Genomic DNA, 19,245 nt, shown 5'->3' with positions numbered 1-19,245 from the left:
GTTTTATCCTCAGCTACTTTGACACAAAGGCATCTGCTGTGATGTTATCACCTTTGATAAAGTCTTGCGTGTGTCAGCTTCCTTTTTATAGATACAAAAATATGTAAATGTACTGATCTGAATTATAATACTTCTGACTGTCAAAATTTCCCAGATTCAAATCGAAGTGAATCAAATCGAATCGAATTGAATTAAATCGAATCGCGGATCGAATCGATTCGATTCGGGATCTTGTGAACCGGAATTGAATCGATTCTAGAAATCAGTGACGATACCCAGCCCTATTGGGTTGTCGGGTATGAGAGTATAAAGGCAGCTTCTCGGGGAGGTCGTGGGGTATGAGAGTATAAAGGCAGCTTCTCGGGGAGGTCGTTGGGTATGAGAGTATAAAGGCAGCTTCTCGGGGAGGTCGTTGGGTATGAGAGTATAAAGGCAGCTTCTCGGGGAGGTCGTCGGGTATGAAAGTATAAAGGCAGCTTCTCGGGGGGGTCGTCGGGTATGAAAGTATAAAGGCAGCTTCTCGGGGGGGTCGTCGGGTATGAAAGTATAAAGGCAGCTTCTCGGGGAAACTTCTTCAGTGGCGACAGTAGGGAGCCTCTTCAGTTCTCTGTTCAGAACCGAAGAAGCTTCTCGGATGATAGGTGAAACGTCTTCAAGCAACTTAAAGAAGTCCAGACGCTTTTCTTTACAAGCTCCTTTGACTACGATGACCTGGATGACTGAGAACCTTCACAGACAGTAACATCTGTCTGCTGTGAGGAAGTGACATGAACACATTCCATCTGTGTCACTAGCTCACCCCCAACCAGTCGCGGCAGATGGCTGCCCTTTCCTGAGCCTGGTTCTGCCGGAGGTCTCTGCCTGTTAACACGCAGTTTTTCCTCCCCACTGTCGCCAAGTGCGTGCTCATAGGGGGTCCTCGGATTGTTGGGTTTCTCTGTAATATTGTAGGGTAGGGATGCACCGATACCGATATCGGTATCGGCCTCGATACCACATTTTCTAAAGTACTCGTACTCGTTAAAAGTCCCCCGATACCGGGGACCGATACCATGGTCTGAGACCTGCCTATGTTTGAGCGGCATGTAAGGGGTTAATCACAGGCGCCGAGTGCCCGCCCCCAGGTCCCGGCTGCAGCTCAGAGCTGAGAAAAGGGCAGGCGAGACAAGTCAGCCGTGTGGAACTATTTCAAAGTGAACGAAGATGCGAAAACAAAGGCGGACTGCAAATTGTGCTCAGCGAAATTGTCCAGAGGAGGCTCAAAAGGTAGCGCATTTAACACAAGTAATTTAATCAAGCACCAAAATCCCAACACGACAACGAGTACAAAGAGTTTACCCACGCTTATTTACCCACGCTTATTTACCCATGCTTATTAGCACAGAGGAGCATAGCTGATGCTATAGCAGTGGGACGGAAAATAGTTGGGCATTTTAAGCATTCCGCTTTAGCCTACTCCCGCCTCGAGGACATTCAGGGACAGCTCAACCAGCCAATAAAGAGACTGCAGCAGGACGTACAGACGCGCTGGAGCAGCACGTATTACATGCTCCAGTCTCTCATTGAGCAAAAGCGAGTGCTGGGCGTGTATGTGTCCGAGCACGAACTCCCTGACTATCTCACCGCTCACCAATGGGCTCTTATGGAGACGACTGTTGCCATCCTCGCCCCCTTTGAGGAACTAACTAAAAAAGTGAGCAGCTACGACGCACTAGCCTCTGATGTCATCCCAGCTGTGACTGTGCTTGTGAGACTTCTAAACAGAGAAACAGACGAGTAAATACCTCTCAGCCCCATGTAGCAGTGTGGAAAGTGAAAGGCTTTTTAGCTCAGTGTCACACATTATAGATGAAAACAGAAAAAGTCTGACTGCTGATAATGCAGAAAAGCTACTTTTCTTAAAAAAAAACCCTGCCACTCACTTTTTCTCTCCATTAAGTGAGTCATCTTAGACTTGATGTTAATACCTACCTCAGTTGCACTGATTGCGAAAGTTCTATGTTGGTGGATGTTGTTAGTTTATTCAAATATTGTGCACTAAATAGCAAAGATGTTTATTAATGCCCCATGTGTTGTCCAAAGCGGCAGAGTTTACAATAAACTGAAAACAATACTTGAGTTGCACTGTCACTGTTTAAATTTTTTCCTAATTATTTATTCTGTAATATGTTGCATACAACATGCTTTTCATTTTAAATAAATGTTCTTAATTCCAAACCAGTCCCTTGTTTGTTTGTTTTTTTGTTAAATTATAGGACTAACGCCGTTACCTGTAAATTTAAATCATGTTTTTATTAAGTACTCGGTATCGGTATCGGCGAGTACTGAAATGCAAGTACTCGTACTTGTACTCGTTTCCAAAAAAGTGGTATTGGTGCATCCCTATTGTAGGGTCTTTACCTTACAATATAAAGTGCCTTGAAGCAGCGTCTTGTCAACAGGTATTTTGAAAATAAAATTTATTTGACATTTTAATTGACTGAACTGATTTCCTTTGGTTTATTAAGTCTGAGTGGTTGTATTTGAGCACTTTTGATCGACTTATATTCATTGTATTCATTCCTTAAAACCAGGTACTAATTCAAAACTTTCCACAGTGATTCTAAATCCTTAGCAAAGAGCAAAGGCAGGAAGTGCCAAAGTACAAATACTTGGTTACTTAGTTACAAATACTTAGTATAGAGTATGTTTGGGGAGTGCGATTGTGTGTACAGTGTCTATTTGTGTCTGTCTCCACGTTGGGTGAGTGCCGAGTATTTATTTGTCTGTGTGCATGAGGGTGGGAATGCACGTTTGTGTCTGTGTGTGTGCCTGTTCATCTGTGTCTATATGTCAGGTTGGGTCTTAGACTCCACCTCTCTGGGTACATCTCAGGCCCTGATGATGACCCTGATGAAGGCCACAAGCCGAAACGCGTTGGTCAATTATTAAAGTTGTTCATCTTCCCTCAAGTGTTGCTGGAGTTCCTGCTATATGATACATCTCAGGCCCTCCAAGGTATGGAGGCCTATCTCCCCTCACCACACTCACTGCCAGGTGACCCCTTGTCTGGGGCTCTCCCCAGCTCTTCCCAGGAGGATGGCACGGTTGCCCTTCCAATGGTCCTCCTTGGGTGTGTGCACACAGGTGTACGCATGGGTGTTCACAGACACAAACTACACCTTTCTTGGCTGCTACCTCAAAGCACATTGCGTGCTCTTGATGTTACGTGCTGCACAATAACATTCAGTGTTTAGTATCTATTGTCATTTACTCTTAGCTAGATTATTGCGATGGTGTTGTGTTTATTATGTTGCTCTCTCTTTTGTTTGTTTTCTCTTCTGATTTTTCTTCTCTCAACAGGTGATCCAGATTATTTTTTGAAGTGCCCTTTCTCACTGTCTCTCTTCCCGTCTGTTTTTCCTTCCCTCCCTCTCTTTCTTTCTTTCTCCCTTTCCTATCCCTCAGTCACGTCTGTCCCATCTCTAACAACCGAAAATAAAATAAATGATAATATGGCAAGGCCATGATGATCCACTTGGTAAAACAAATCCATTGGGCATCATTCTTGGCCTTCTGACAATAATTCTGACGGTCTAACTATGCCTTATCACTGGCACAAATTCTATGATTTGGTAGAAATACTATGTTTTAGCAGAAATATTAGGCTTCTGCAGAAATACTATGATTTGCATGTTATGCATTGTTATGGTTGACAAAGGTCAATCAAATGGACCAATATGGCAAGGCCATGATGATCCACTTGGTAAAGTAAATCCATTGGGCATCATTTTTGGCCTTCCGACAATAATTCTGATGGCTAAAGAACCAAACAGGACAGGCAAAAAAAACAAGGTTACAGATAACTCTGTTAAAATTTAATGTAAGCCATGATTTGGAGACACTTTTATCTGATGAATGTTTTTTCTGTGTGTCGTCAGCTCCGTTAATTCAATAATACGAGATAGCCACTGTGATGTTGGTTCAACGAGTCATCCAGTGTCGCTCTGCTTGGCTGCCAACACATAATTTTTCTGGAAATATTAACTCATTGTATTTGTTTATCGCTTGCTGATTTGGTATTCCTATTAAGGGGGCGCACAGAATTATGATTGCAAATAAGATGTAGTAATTCAGTTTAGCAAGAAAAGTCTTTGCACCACAACAATAACAGGGGACAAAATACATTCAGGCACGTTTGTTATCATCAAAACTATAATATGTAACAAAGACAACAGAAAGCTGTTGAGCTCTTGTTGTTACGCTCTGTTCTTAGTCTTTCAAGATGTTTTTAATAAACTGCATTAAAACCAATTTTAAGGTAATAAAATGCTTTTATTCTGCACTGAACCATCACAAGAACAATTGAGCCAATTTTAAAAATAACTTTGAATTTACAGCAGTGCAAAGGTGAACGTCTGTCTCGCCTGAGACAGCTGCCGCACGATGAGTGGGAGGCTTATTAAAAGCATGTTTTTACTGTCGTTCCTCCAGCATTGCAGCATTGCCCAGTCCAAATCCTTTGGGGCCAAAGTTTTTGGCATAACAAACTGCAGAGAAAAACGAAAATTGACTGAGTCAATAATCAACATTTAGAGGTAGTTTTCAAATATGACCTGTGTGTACTGTGTGCTGCTTTGGTTTATTCCTGTAGTTCTGGTTAAATATTAAATGTTCTGGTTTTAAAGTGCAATGAAGATAAACAAGAACCATCTTTACAATGTGTGTGTGTTTGTGTGTGTATGTGTACCTTTGCAGTACAGCTCTCCATCCTTATCTGTCACTGTGGTCGACTCGAGGCTTTTACCACACAGAACGCAGCGGAAGCAGGTTTTATGCCAAGGCTAAAGACGCACATATTTGTGATTATTAATAACAAAGTGCTACAAAGTTCCCTACATGATATTGTCACACAGTGGAACTTTATATTTATCTTTTTTTTTTTCGTTTATTTGCGAGTGTAGTTTTTATTGCATGATTTTATTCTTCTGTTTGTCTTGCATGGTTTTTTGTGTTTTATTTGACATTGTTTTAATCCACTGTGGATTGGCTGAGTATGGGACAATTAGCTGATAGGGATCACCTGCTGAGATATGGGTATGTCCAGAGGTGGCCTATCAGCTGTGTAAAGACCTAAGGCAGGCTAGCTGAGCACTGGAGGAGAGAAGCCCCAGACATGAAGAGGAATGCAAGAAGGCCAGGTGAAAAAGAGTTGGGAGACAGTGGGAGAGTGTTGCGAGAAGTGCAACAGTGGGAGGCGCTGCGTGTAATCGACCGCCGGGCAGATGTGTACCTCTGCCTGCATATGTGAGTAACACTCTCCCCACTGTCGTATGACGGGCACAGCCGTTTTGGCAAAGGGCCGCCATAGTTATAAGCCAGGGCCTCTTCCGGGACGATTGCTCTGGCCCCTATTTATTTATAGGCGCTAAGCCTTGATTTCATCGTTAAGTGGCCTAAAGAGTCCAAACTGATTGGGTTGGGGGTTTGGTTTTTTTTGGTATTGTGTCTTTGATTTTTGGTGTACTCAATAATCAGCAATAAAAACACACATCTAGAAGAGATACAAGGTGTGAATTTAAATTGTTTGTCTGATTGGGCAACAGCAAGTAACTTTGAATTTAAGTCATACTTTAGATGCACACAAAGAATAACAGGATGGCCCTTACCTTCCCTGCTCCCATCACCTTCTCTGCTGCATAGACTGCTTTGGAGCATCGAGGGCAGCGATCTGAACTTCCAAACTTCTGGGACAATTTATTGGCGGTGGATTTTGAGGAGGCTGGTTGAGGTTTGGAACTAGAAAAGAAACGCTGTGTGATGTCATCTTTGGTCAAAGTAGATTTTTTTTTTTAAAGCAATTTTTCTCTTCTCTCTAAGGTTATTTGCCTCTGCACCACTGTTTCCATCATGGTTAAGGTTAAGGTTATAAGGTGCTCTGTCTTTATCTGTCAAGAACACTTACTCATGAGGCTGAGGGCCTGCATCCTGTCCAGGAGGATCAGAGCTCAGAGCGCCAGCTCCTTGCCCGTACCCATATCCTTTCGGCCCGTACTTTTTGCCATAACAGGACTTGCAGTAAATCTCAGACTCATGCGCTGCAACTGTTGTACTGTCCAGCCCCTTTCTGCAGCTCACTTGTGTGAAGGAAACACACACATTTAGTACCATGCTGACCATGAGACTGTGTGAGATGTTTTCAGTAGAATGTCATGGTGGTATAATGGAGGTTAAATAAAGCACCCACCTAGCTAGTGGTATCAGTCAGCAGTAACATTACACATAGTCTGATGTCTTGTATTTCTATTTGTAGAAAGAGAGGGGATCATGAGGTGAAAGTTCAAGAAAAGATGAAGACTCAGCAGATGGGTGAGCTTTTCACAGAGGCCTTTCTGAGCTCCCAGTGGAACAATCTAGCAGTCACACAGGCTACTGACCAGCTGGAGAGTGTATGTTTTGGTGTAGAGGACAGTAAACTGGGAAAGTAAACTGCCACTGAGTGATCCAGTTAAGCACTTGTGGCTGTATGAAGTCAGCATGTAAGCCAAACAGAAGCAGGGTGGAAGAATCGAAGAAGCTTTGCAGGCAGGTCATTAAACACAGAGAAAAATACAGAGGGACTGCTGAGTAATGATGCAGGCCCAGATGGGATACACAAAGGTGAATGGAAGGAGGAAAATAGCTGGGGGGGTTTTACGTGTAAATTACTTCTATCACATATCTGCATGATTCTCCAGATCCACCATGACACCCTCTGTTGGGGAAGTGCAGGTCTGCTTACTGCAGATGAAGCAAGTCTTGTGGAAGCTCCTTGCATTACACTGGATCTCCTCTGCATGGTACACTGTCTTCTCACAGGCTGCACATTTGGCTCCTCCTCCCCAGTTTGGCATCTTCAAGAGTAAATCAAAATGAATGAATAAAGGAGTTCAAACAATCTATTGATCTGTTGTCTTGTTTTCCAGGCTAGAACTGAAATGTAAATATGATTTCAATTCCCAATTTGTCCTGCTGGGAGACTTCAATGCTCACGTGGGTAACGACAGCGAGACCTGGAGGGGCGTGATTGGGAGGAACGGCCTCCCTGATCTGAACCCGAGCGGTGCTTTGTTATTGGACTTCTGTGCTAATCACAGTTTGGCCATAACGAACACCTTGTTCGAACATAAGAGTGTCCATAAGTGCACGTGGCACCAGGACGCTCTAGGCCGTAGGTCGATGATCGATTTTGTAATCGTATCACCAGACCTGCGACCATATGTTCTGGACACTCGGGTAAAGAGAGGGGCTGAGCTGTCAACTGATCACCACCTGGTGGTGAGTTGGATCAGGTGGCGGGGGAGGACGCTGGACAGACCTGGTGCACCTAAACGCGTAGTGAGGGTGTGCTGGGAACGACTAGCAGAGGCCCCAGTCCGCGAGATCTTCAACGCACACCTCCGGCAGAGCTTCAACAGCATTCCGAGGGAGGCGGGGGACATTGAGTCCGAATGGACCATGTTCAGCGCCTCCATTGCCGAAGCTGCTGCATTGAGCTGCGGCCGCAAGGTGGTTGGTGCCTGCCGTGGTGGTAATCCCCGAACCAAATGGTGGACACCAGAGGTGAAGGGAGCCACCAGGCTGAAGAAGGAGTCCTATCGGGCTTGGTTAGCCTGTGGGACTCCGGAGGCAGCCGACAGGTATCGACAGGCCAAGCGGAATGCGGCTCGGGCAGTGGCTGAAGCAAAAACTCGGGTGTGGGAGGAGTTCGGAGAGGCCATGGAAAAAGACTTTCGGACTGCCTCGAAGAGGTTCTGGCAAACCGTCAGGCGTCTCAGGAGGGGAAAGCGGTGCTCTACCTGCACTGTGTATAGTGCTGGCGGAGCGCTGCTGACGTCGACTGAGAAAATTGTCAGGCGGTGGAAGGAATACTTCGAGGACCTCCTTAATCCCACTGACACGTCTTCCAAGGAGGAAGCAGAGTCTGGGGATGAGGGGAATGACCCGCCAATTTCTGGGGGCGAGGTCACTGAGGCAGTTAAACAACTCCTTGGTGGCAGAGCCCCTGGTGTTGATGAGGTCCGCCCCGAGTTCCTGAAGGCTCTGGACGTTGTAGGGCTGTCCTGGCTGACACGCCTCTGCAATGTTGCGTGGAGATCAGGGGCAGTACCCGTGGATTGGCAGACCGGGGTGGTGGTCCCCATCTTTAAGAAGGGGGACCGGAGGGTGTGTTCCAACTACAGGGGGATCACACTCCTCAGCCTCCCCGGGAAAGTCTATGCCAGGGTGCTGGAAAGGAGAGTTCGTCCGCTAGTCGAACCGCAGGAGGAACAATGCGGTTTTCGTCCTGGTCGCGGAACACTGGACCAGCTCTTCATCCTCTCGAGGATACTTGAGGGTGCATGGGAGTTTGCCCAACCAGTCTACATGTGTTTTGTGGACTTGGAGAAGGCATTCGACCGTGTCCCTCGGGGTGTCCTGTGGGAGGTGTTGCGGGAGTATGGGGTGTCTGGCCCATTGCTACGGGCCATTCGATCCCTATACAACCGTTGCAAGAGCTTGGTTCGCATTGCCGGCAATAAGTCGGACTCGTTCCCGGTGGGTGATGGGCTCCGCCAGGGCTGCCCTTTGTCACCGGTTCTGTTCATAATTTTTATGGACAGGATTTCTAGGCGCAGCCAAGTGGCGGAGGGCTTTCGCTTTGGTGGCCTCAGGATCTCATCTCTGATTTTTGCGGATGATGTGGTTCTGTTGGCTTCATCGGGTGAGGGCCTCCAGCTCGCACTGGAGCGGTTCGCAGCCGAGTGTGAAGCAGCGGGAATGAGGATCAGCACCTCCAAATCTGAGGCCATGGTTCTCAGCCGGAAAAGGGTGGAGTGCCCACTCCGGGTCGGGGATGAGGTCCTGCCCCAAGTGGAGGAGTTCAAGTATCTCGGGGTCTTGTTCGCGAGTGATGGGAGAAGGGAGCCGGAGATCGACAGACGGATTGGGGCTGCAGCTGCAGTAATGCAGACGCTGCACCGGTCCGTCGTGGTGAAGAGGGAGCTGAGTGTAAAAGCGAAGCTCTCAATTTACCGGTCGATCTACGTCCCTACCCTCACCTATGGCCACGAGCTGTGGGTAGTGACCGAAAGGACGAGATCGCGGATACAAGCGGCGGAAATGAGCTTCCTCCGAAGGGTGGCTGGCATCTCCCTTAGAGATAGGGTGAGAAGTTCGGCCATCCGGGAGGGGCTCAGAGTAGAGCCGCTGCTTCTCCACATCGAAAGGAGCCAGCTGAGGTGGTTTGGGCATCTGGTAAGGATGCCCCCTGGGCGCCACCTGGGTGAGGTGTTCCAGGCATGTCCCACCGGGAGGAGGCCCCGGGGCAGACCCAGGACACGCTGGAGAGATTATATCTCTCGGCTGGCCTGGGAACGCCTTGGTGTTCCCCCGGATGAGCTGGAGGAGGTGGCTGGGGAGAGGGAGGTCTGGGCCTCTTTGCTTAGGCTGCTGCCCCCGCGACCCGGCCCCGGATAAAGCGGATGAAGATGGATGGATGGATGGATGGATTTGAAACACCCTCTCTACTTTTAAGAGTATGCTTAAAACCTTCCTTTTTGATAAAGCTAGCCTGGATCAGGTGACCTTGAATCCTACTCTGCATTAGGCCTAGGCTGCTGAGGGTTTCCTATAATGCACTGAGCATTTCTTCTTCCCTCACTCTTTACACTCACTATGTTTTTATACACCACTGGCCTAAGGTTGGTCTTCTTTTTTCAATTCAGTTGAATTCAATTATTTTATTTATACAATTATTTTATTTATACAGCCCCAAATCAAAACAACAGTCCCCTCAAGGAGTTTTTTTTCTGTCTTACTTCCTTCAACCCCAACTGCTCTCAGCAGATAGCTGCCCTTTGGTATGCCTTGTTTTGTTGGAGCTTTCTTGTTAAAAGGGAATTTTTTCTTCCCACTGTTGTTGGCATGTGCTTACTCATAGACAAGTAAAACATCGTGCAATTAAATCAGTGTTAATGTAAGGACTGACTTGATTTCCAGTATTCTGTACATGTATGTGATCATATTAAAAATCCAATTCAATTCAGTTATATTTATGTAGCACCAAATCACAACAATAGTCACCTCTTTTTTATATTGTTAGGTAATGACCCTACAATAATACAGAGAAATCATCAACCCCCTATGACAGTGGTTCCCAAACTTTTTTGCTAGGCCCCCCTTTGTTTACAAGAAAAATCTTCGCGCCCCCCCACCACATAACACACACCCATATTTTGTTTTCAAACTCCATTGCGGTTTATTTCACACCTCAAACATTTAGTAAACGATTGAACATAAAAAGTAAACTGCAATAAATTACAGGTAGTAATTTACTACTAGTAAATTAGTAGTAATAAAATACTAACTTTGTGAACCTACACCTTTGAAAACGCAGCTGTTTCTATGCGTTTGGGCCTTTCGTCCACACGTAAACGGCGCTTCGAATCACCGAAAACAGATTTTTTAAAAAACTCTGTTTTTGCGTTTACGTGTGGACGAGGAATACAGTTTGTCATGCAATGTCAAAGGTATGTGCCTTTTTCTACGTCAGACTGTGCGCCATGTTATGGTTTACATGAGATGAATTTCAGATAGAGACAAAATACTGTTACTGCTAATCTTAATATCTTCAGTTTTTGTTACTGTCCCTCCAATTAGAAAAGCAGTGGCCTCATGGTGTAATTTTACTTGTAGTCGTTTTCTCCTGTGTAATAATTTTCAACATTGCTATCAATACATTTTTTTAAATGTCTCTCTGTGCAAAATGGGTTAAAAAACATAAACAATTGTGGGATACTGTTTGTCAGTGATTTGGACAGGGGAGACAAATTGCGGCAGGATCAGCCTGACATTATTTGTATCCCGCTGTAACTTTACTGTATAAACAGCTAACATCTCCAAAATTTCAGGATTAGTTAGTCATTATAATTCAATTCAATTCAATTCAATTTTATTTATATAGCGCCAAATCACAACAAAAGTCGCCTCAAGGCGCTTCATAGATACAGAGAAAAACCCAACAATCATATGACCCCCTATGAGCAAGCACTTTGACGACAGTGGGAAGGAAAAACTCCCTTTTAACAGGAAGAAACCTCCGGCAGAACCAGGCTCAGGGAGGGGCGGCCATCTGCTGCGACCGGTTGGGGTGAGAGAAGGAAGACAGGATAAAAGACATGCTGTGGAAGAGAGACAGAGGTTAATAACAGATATGATTCAATACAGAGAGGTCTGTTAATACATAGTGAGTGAGAAAGGTGACTAGAAAGGAAAAACTCAATGCATCATGGGAATCCCCCGGCAGCCTACATCTATTGCAGCATAACTAAGGGAGGATTCAGGGTCACCTGGTCCAGCCCTAACTATATGCTTTAGCAAAAAGGAAAGTTTTAAGCCTAATCTTAAAAGTAGAGATAGTGTCTGTCTCCTGAATCCAAACTGGAAGCTGGTTCCACAGAAGAGGGGCCTGAAAACTGAAGGCTCTCCCTCCCATTCTACTTTTAAATACTCTAGGAACAACAAGTAGGCCTGCAGAGCGGGAGCGAAGTGCTCTAATAGGGTGATATGGTACTACAAGGTCATTAAGATAAGATGGGGCCTGATTATTTAAGACCTTGTATGTGAGGAGCAGGATTTTGAATTCAATTCTGGATTTAACAGGAAGCCAATGAAGGGAAGCCAAAACAGGAGAAATATGCTCTCTCTTTCTAGTCCCTGTCAGTACTCTTGCTGCAGCATTTTGGATTAGCTGAAGGCTTTTCAGTGAGTTTTTTGGACATCCTGATAATAATGAATTGCAGTAGTCCAGCCTGGAAGTAATAAATGCATGAACTAGTTTTTCACTGTCACTCTGAGACAGGATATTTCTAATTTTAGAGATGTTGCGCAAATGGAAGAACGCAGTCTTACATATTTGTTTAATATGTGCGTTGAAGGACATATCCTGGTCAAAAATGACTCCAAGGTTCCTCACAGTGTTACTGGAGGCCAAGGTAATGCCATCCAGAGTAAGAATCTGGTTAGATACCATATTTCTAAGCTTTTCAGCGCCGAGTACAATGACCTCAGTTTTATCTGAATTAAGAAGCAGAAAGTTAGCGGCCATCCAGGTCTTTATGTCTTTAAGACATTCCTGCAGTTTAACTAATTGGTGTGTGTTATCTGGCTTCATGGACAGATAGAGCTGGGTGTCATCTGCATAGCAGTGAAAATGTATGCTATGTCTTCTAATGATGCTGCCTAGGGGAAGCATGTATAATGTAAACAGAATTGGTCCTAGCACTGAACCCTGTGGAACTCCATAATTAACCTCAGTGTGTGAAGAGGACTCTCCATTTACATGCACAAATTGGAGTCTATTAGATAGATATGATACAAACCACTGCAGTGCAGTACCTGTAATACCTACAGCATGTTCTAATCGCTCTAATAGGATATTATGGTCAACGGTATCGAATGCTGCACTAAGGTCTAGCAGGACAAGCACAGAGATGAGTCCACTGTGTCCACTGTCCCCTGAGGTCCACTGAGGCCATAAGAAGATCATTTGTAACCTTCACTAAAGCTGTTTCTGTGCTGTGATGAACTCTGAAACCTGACTGAAACTCTTCAAATAAACCATTCCCCTGCAGATGATCTGTTAGCTGTTTGACAACTACTCTTTCAAGGATTTTTGATATGAAAGGAAGGTTGGAGATTGGCCTATAATTAGCTAAGACTGCTGGGTCTAGAGATGGCTTTTTGAGTAAAGGTTTAACTGCAGCCACCTTGAAGGCCTGTGGTACATAGCCGATTATTAGAGATAGGTTGATCATATTTAAGATCGAAGAATTAATTAATGGCAGGACTTCTTTGAGCAGTTTTGTAGGAATGGGGTCTAAAAGACACGTTGATGGTTTGGAGGAAGTAATTATTGAAGTTAACTCAGAAAGATCAATTGGAGAAAAAGAGTCTAACTTAACATCAATGGTACTAAGAGTAGCTGTAGATAATATTACATCTGTGGGATGATTATTGGTAATTTTTTCTCTAATGATAAAAATTTTATTTGTGAAGAAGTTCATGAAGTCATTACTAGTTAACGTTAAAGGGATGGTTGGCTCAAAAGAGCTCTGACTTTTTGTCAGCCTGGCTACAGTGCTGAAGAGAAACCTGGGGTTGTTCTTATTTTCTTCAATCAGTGACGATTAGTAAGATGTTCTGGCTTTGCGGAGGGCTTTCTTATAAAGCAACAAACTATTTCTCCAGGCTAAATGATGATCCTCTAAATTTGTGACACGCCATTTCCTCTCCAGATTACGAGTCATCTGCTTTAGGGTACGTGTTTGAGAATTATACCACGGAGTCAGGTACTTCTGATTAGAGACCTTAGTTTTCACTGGAGCTACAGTATCCAGAGTCGTACGTAGTTAGGAGGTGAAATTATTAACAAGATAATCGACCTCTGTTGGGGTAGCGTTCAGATAGCTGCTCTGCTCTGTGTTGGTACAGGGCATTGACGATGATAACAGTGGCTGGATTATATTCTTAAACTTAGTTACAGCGCTTTCAGAAAGACATCTACTTTGATAAAGTCCACTCTCCACTGCTGCGTAATCAATTATTGTAAATGTAAATGTTATCAAGAAATGATCAGACAGGAGAGGGTTTTCAGGAAACACTGTTAAATGTTCAGTTTCTATGCCATATGTTAAAACAAGATCTAGAGTGTGATTAAAGTGGTGGGTGGGTTCTTTTACATTTTGAGAGAAACCAATTGAGTCTAATAACAGATTAAATGCCATGTTGAGGCTGTCATTTTTAGCATCTACATGGATGTTAAAATCACCCACAATAATTATTTTATCTGAGCTCAGAACTAAATTAGATATAAAGTCTGAGAAATCAGACAGAAACTCTGTGTAAGGCCCAGGTGGACGATAGATGATAACAAGTAAGACTGGTTTCTGAGTTTCACAGCTGGGGTGGACAATGTTAAGCATCAGGCGTTCAAATAAATTAAAAGTCTGTCTTGGTCTTTCATTAATTAATAGACTGGTGTGAAAAATTGCTGCCACACCGCCCCCTCGACCTGTGCTTCGAGATTTCTGGTAGTTAGAATGACTCGGGGGTGTTGATTCATTTAAACTAACATAATCATCCTGCTGCAACCAGGTTTCTGTAAGGCAGAGTAAATCAATTTGTTGATCAATTATTAAGTCATGTACTAACAGAGACTTGGAGGAGAGAGACCTAATATTTAATAATCCACATTTCACTGTTTTACTCTTTGGTTCAGATGTGGATACTGTATTGTTCTTTCTTTGTAATTGTTTATGTTTAAGTTGTTTGTTGCTGGTTTTTAGTTTGTTTTTTGTCTTTTTGGAAGCTGACACAGTCTCTATGGAGATGGGTTTTTTGGGGGGTAGCAGGAGGAGAGAAGCTGCAGAGAGGCGTGTAAGACTGCAACTCTGCTTCCTGGTCCCAACTCTGGATAGTCATATTTTGAGGGGTTTAATAAATTTGTCCATATTTCTAGAAATGAGAGCTGCTCCATCCAAAGTGGGATGGATGCCGTCTCTCCTAACAAGACCAGGTTTCCTCCAGAAGGTTTGCCAATTATCTATGAAGCCCACATCGTTTCTGGGACACCACTCAGACAGCCAGCAATTTAAGGAGAACATGCGGCTAAACATGTCACTCCTGGTCTGATTGGGGAGGGGACCAGAGAAAACTACAGAGTCCGACATTGTTTTGGCAAAGTTGCACACCGATTCAATATTGATTTTAGTGACCTCCGATTGGCGTAACCGGGTGTCATTACTGCCGACGTGAATTATGATTTTACTGAATTTACGTTTACCCTTAGCCAGCAGTTTTAAATTTCCTTCAATGTCGCCTGCTCTGGCCCCTGGAAGACAATTGACTATGGTTGCCGGTGTCTCTAGCTTCACATGTCTGAGAACAGAATCACCAATTACCAGAGTTTGACCCCCAGCGGGTGTGTTGCCGAGTGGGGAAAAACGGTTAGACACATGAACGGGTTGGTGGTGTACCTGGGGCTTGTGTTTAGGACTATGCTTCCTCCTCACCGTCACCCAGCCGCCCTCTTTCCCCAGCTGCTTGGGATCTGCCGGGGAACAGCTAGCGGGGCCTACACTATCTTCGGCTGCACCAGCTACAGGGGCCTGGCTAGCTAAGGGTGAATGACGGGTGCGAAGCCGAGTCTCCAATTCAGTAATCCTGGCTTCCAGAGCTGCAAATATGCTACATTTGTTACAGATATCATTAATGCTAAAGGAGGCCGAGGAGTAACTAAACATCTGACACAATGAGCAAGAAAGTGCAGGAGGGACAGGTGAAGTAGCCATGGTGCTAACGAGTCGGCTACGAACTAAGCTAAGCTAGCGAAACAGTACAGAGACAATGAGTAAATACTTTGGCTGTAAATTAGGTAGTGAGTACACAGAAAGTGTGCTTCGGATGAAGCACGTGAAGATTATACTCTGAAAAAAGAATGTATTTAAAAGTTTTTAATTAAATTGCTAAGCAAATAAGCTACTCAGAAACACCACTGTGTTTGAGCAGGAACAGGAAATGATACTCTACCACAGAGCGAGCGAACACCAAGTGACAGCGCCACCAAGAGCCGTATGAAACAGTGCGAAGAAGTGTTTGTGAACTAAAAAATCAAGAATGTGGGATACTGTTTGTTCGTGATTTGCATTGACTGTAGAAAACATGGACGACGCGACAGCTCCCCAAAAATGAAGCCAAAACGTCTCTATCGCCCCCTGGTGTCTGGCTGCAGTATAGGTCATAAACCCCGCCTCCTCCATGTTAGCGGATGGGACTGGGGTCAGACTAAAATAAATTAATTCTCCTTAGATAATTTTTTTCCAAAGATTCTTTCTTTTGTTTTCAATAGTTCTCATCACGCTGATTGATGTTCAAGGGGTCTCCTTTCCCATAAGTTTGATTCTAATTCCTACCGCGGTGATGTTAAATTGGGGTGAAACGTCATCATAAGAGCTTTGACTGACAGCTGCAGTCACGGAGAAACTTGCGTATCTCTGTGCGCGAATAGCAGATAGAGCGTAGGCTCTGAGAGGACGCCCAGCGTTTACGCTACGAAAACACGACCGAGTGTTTTAACCTGACAGCCTGAGGTGTTCTTCAGTAAACTGGACTACCCGACAGAAGGACCCGAGGCCCTGCTGCACTTTTTCGGTAAGTTAAACGTGTTTGTAAGCTAATCCGTAACTACCGTCCTTAGCTAGCTCCTGAGACCTAGCTAGCTAAAATGAGCACTCGGCTGTCTAGGTTCGTTTAGCTAATCTGTGCAGGTGAATGAATTTACTAAAGAAATCAAGAGAAACGCCCCGGGCTGCTCAGTCACTAATTACTGTTACTGTACTTTTATTACAAGTATTATACTGTAAAAGCAACAGGCTGCACCCTGCTTCAGCTCCTGTGCAGAGCTGAATATTAAATATGTGCAAACAACAGCATGTTTTCAGTCTCTTGCCACATCTGTAAAGACAGTAACATTTTTTTTTAAAAGCTTGTACTTCAGTAACTCATCATTAATCAGGAACTATGGATTAAAGTACTGTAGTGTACTGTAATACTGAAAAAAATGTAAGAGAAGAACTTCAGATCCTGAGTGTATGAGGAGAGAAGAATCAGCTTTATTTCAATATTGAGGGATAAAATTTATATCTGAGTTTGATGGTTCTGTTGTCTTTGTGATTACAGGAGCTGCCCTCAGATTCAGACCTCAGCACCACCCAGTGACAGCAGACAGATCATCCAACATGTTCACTGCAAAATGAACTGATGAAAACAGTACAAAGGTTAAAGTACCACACGTGCTGCAGTGAAAGCTGCAGCTGTTTTATTGATAAAGTTAAAGACAAAAAAACAAAAGGATTAATCACTCATGTAACTGTGTCACTATATATCAGCATTAACAGGACCTCAGTTTGGTGTTTCACAAAGCTGCTGATCTCAGACCTGCACAGCTTCCGTTTTAAACACTTGATGTACTCAGCTGCATGAAGAGCATATGAGATTTTCTCTAACACAAATAAAACCTGATGAAGGTCAAAGGTCGTCACTTGTATGTTGAACTACAAACTTGTCATCTGGAATTTTTTCACAGTTTTTTTTTTTTTTTTTTTTACACACATAGTGTGTTATTTACCATAAAGTGATTCAGAGTTATTCATACCAGAGTAACCAGAGAGGATCATATATTTTTAAATATATAACTTTCTACAGGACTGAATATAATATCTTTATGTAAAAGTCCGGAGCCTCTGGGGAGTATCTGAGTATTTATTACATTACACAAACCAAAGGTCTCATCACAGTGTTGATGAAATGCTGGGTTTATCCATCTCGTTAAAATCTCTAAGGACAGCATTATATGTTTGATATTAACAGTAACTCTGGGCCTCTGTAGAGTGTGCAGCTGATCTCGTCGCTGTCTATAAATGGATTAAAAAAAAACACAAGTGCTGAATCCTTCAATAACACAGACTATTAGAGTAGCAGGTGTGTAGCATCGCTAACTAGCTAGCAACAAGCCTCTAACACAGTGCGTATGCTAGCGGCTAATCTAGCTAACAACAGTGCGATTTTAGAACTATAAGATGATAAGCTGTGTGTCTTTTTTATAACAGTGACATGGTTGTATTTACCTTAATTAAACGAGTCGTCAGTCACGGTAAACCAGCAAAAAACTCGAGCAGCCGGGCTAGGTAAAAAGTGTAGAGGGGCGTGTTTGCGGTCACGTCCAGCGGGTGTGTGGGCGGGAGCGTTACACAGTCGCTCCACCTCAAGTCACTACTGCGCAGACTCTGGCTCCAAATTTGCAAGATGGCAGCCTCCACAAGCGGGATATTTTGGCTTCATTTTTGCACAATGGTAGGAGGCGGGGTCGCGTCGTCCATCTTTTCTACAGTCAATGGTGATTTGGAGAGCCCAGCGTGTGCTCCCGACAGGGAAAACCAATTCTGCAGGGGAGACCTACCCTGGCACTTGTGCAGGTGAAGCCAAAGGGAAGATATGCTTCATCATTTTTTTAGTTTTTGTTTTAGAATGAAGTTGGTTTGGAAACATATTTGACGATGCTTCATCTCCTGCTTTGCGTTTGTGTGGGAGCCCCGTCAAAAAGCTGTCCGTAATGCTTGCATGGTCCAAGCTTTCTTCTTTTTATCCCGCCACCGCCCCCCTCCTCGGCAATGGCTCTGGGCTTTGCTCTCCCCCTAGGGGGCGGGCCCAACACTTTGGGAACCTCTGTTTTAAAGGATCTACCTTATCTACATTTTTACGTTTATAAAATTTGAAAGAGGATACTATACTGAATTTAAAAAAGGTTAAAAATCATCTCCTCACCTAAACAAACAAATAAAATCTCCATGTTTTCTGGTGGTTGTGTGTGTGAAATCTCTATGTGTACATTCCTGCATGTACGTGAATACACGTCGTCAGGGTTACGAAGATTTCAAATCTCACTGCGATGTGTCAGTTTTTAACTCTAACATCCATCCTAACATTTACTCAGGAATGGCAGCTCTGCCCTCGCTGGCCTTCTGTCTGACATCCCAGTTTGCACTAATATCAAAGGCTGCCCATCACCTCACAGCATTGGTATGTGATATTCCAGGAACAGGGGCTTAACTGTCATATTGGACAGACAAAAGCTGAGCTGTCTCTCCTTCAAATGACACTGAAAACATCTGAATATTACTGAGACAGATCCTAAATTTCACGTGAAAGTGCCGCCAGCCATTCATGGTTGTGTATAATAAATGTAAATGGAGTTCTAGCAAGAAAAATTAAAGTAGTAAGTAAAAGTATCATCGAGTACTTTACTTAGCTTGGAGTAACTACTCAAACCCTGAAAGGGAGCTTTAATACAAAAGGCAACAGGTCCTTACCTTGACTCCAAGCTTGCTTCTGTGGCTGACTGGTGATGAGCGCTTCTGGGCTGTTTAAATACTGTCTCACCATCACCACGGTCCACTGGGGACACTTCAATGAAAGTATCCTCCTAAAATAACTTGTGACTAAGCAGGGCCCTCTGACCCTTCATCACAAGCTGAAAGAGGCCTGAACATCAGCCACTCAGACATTTGCTCTGCCCTCAGACAGAGTGCGGGAAAGTCTGACTACCAGCAGAGAAGCATTACAGGATTATATGCATGAACGGTGTATTTAAATATAACTATTGGTTGCACCACTGATGGTGAACACATG

General features: G+C 44.0%; 1 protein-coding gene across 1 annotated transcript; it reads right to left on the bottom strand.

Annotated features, from left to right (window-relative positions):
• Positions 1–4,293: 4,293 nt before the first annotated feature.
• Positions 4,294–19,025, bottom strand: csrp3 (cysteine and glycine-rich protein 3 (cardiac LIM protein)). Its single transcript, XM_006793759.2, has 6 exons — positions 18,927–19,025; positions 6,761–6,872; positions 5,945–6,116; positions 5,649–5,778; positions 4,730–4,823; positions 4,294–4,529 (listed from the first exon to the last, which is right to left on the bottom strand). Exons 2-6 carry the CDS (start codon positions 6,870–6,872, stop codon positions 4,456–4,458), a joined length of 582 nt encoding a protein of 193 aa, XP_006793822.1. The 5' UTR covers positions 18,927–19,025; the 3' UTR covers positions 4,294–4,455.
• Positions 19,026–19,245: the final 220 nt, after the last annotated feature.

The sequence above is a fragment of the Neolamprologus brichardi genome, chromosome 1 (assembly GCF_056152115.1).
Source record: "Neolamprologus brichardi isolate AB-2024 chromosome 1, ASM5615211v1, whole genome shotgun sequence".
Classification (NCBI taxonomy): domain Eukaryota; kingdom Metazoa; phylum Chordata; class Actinopteri; order Cichliformes; family Cichlidae; genus Neolamprologus; species Neolamprologus brichardi.
Note: the sequence above shows the minus strand (reverse complement) of the source record. Positions and strands in the feature narration are given on the sequence as shown.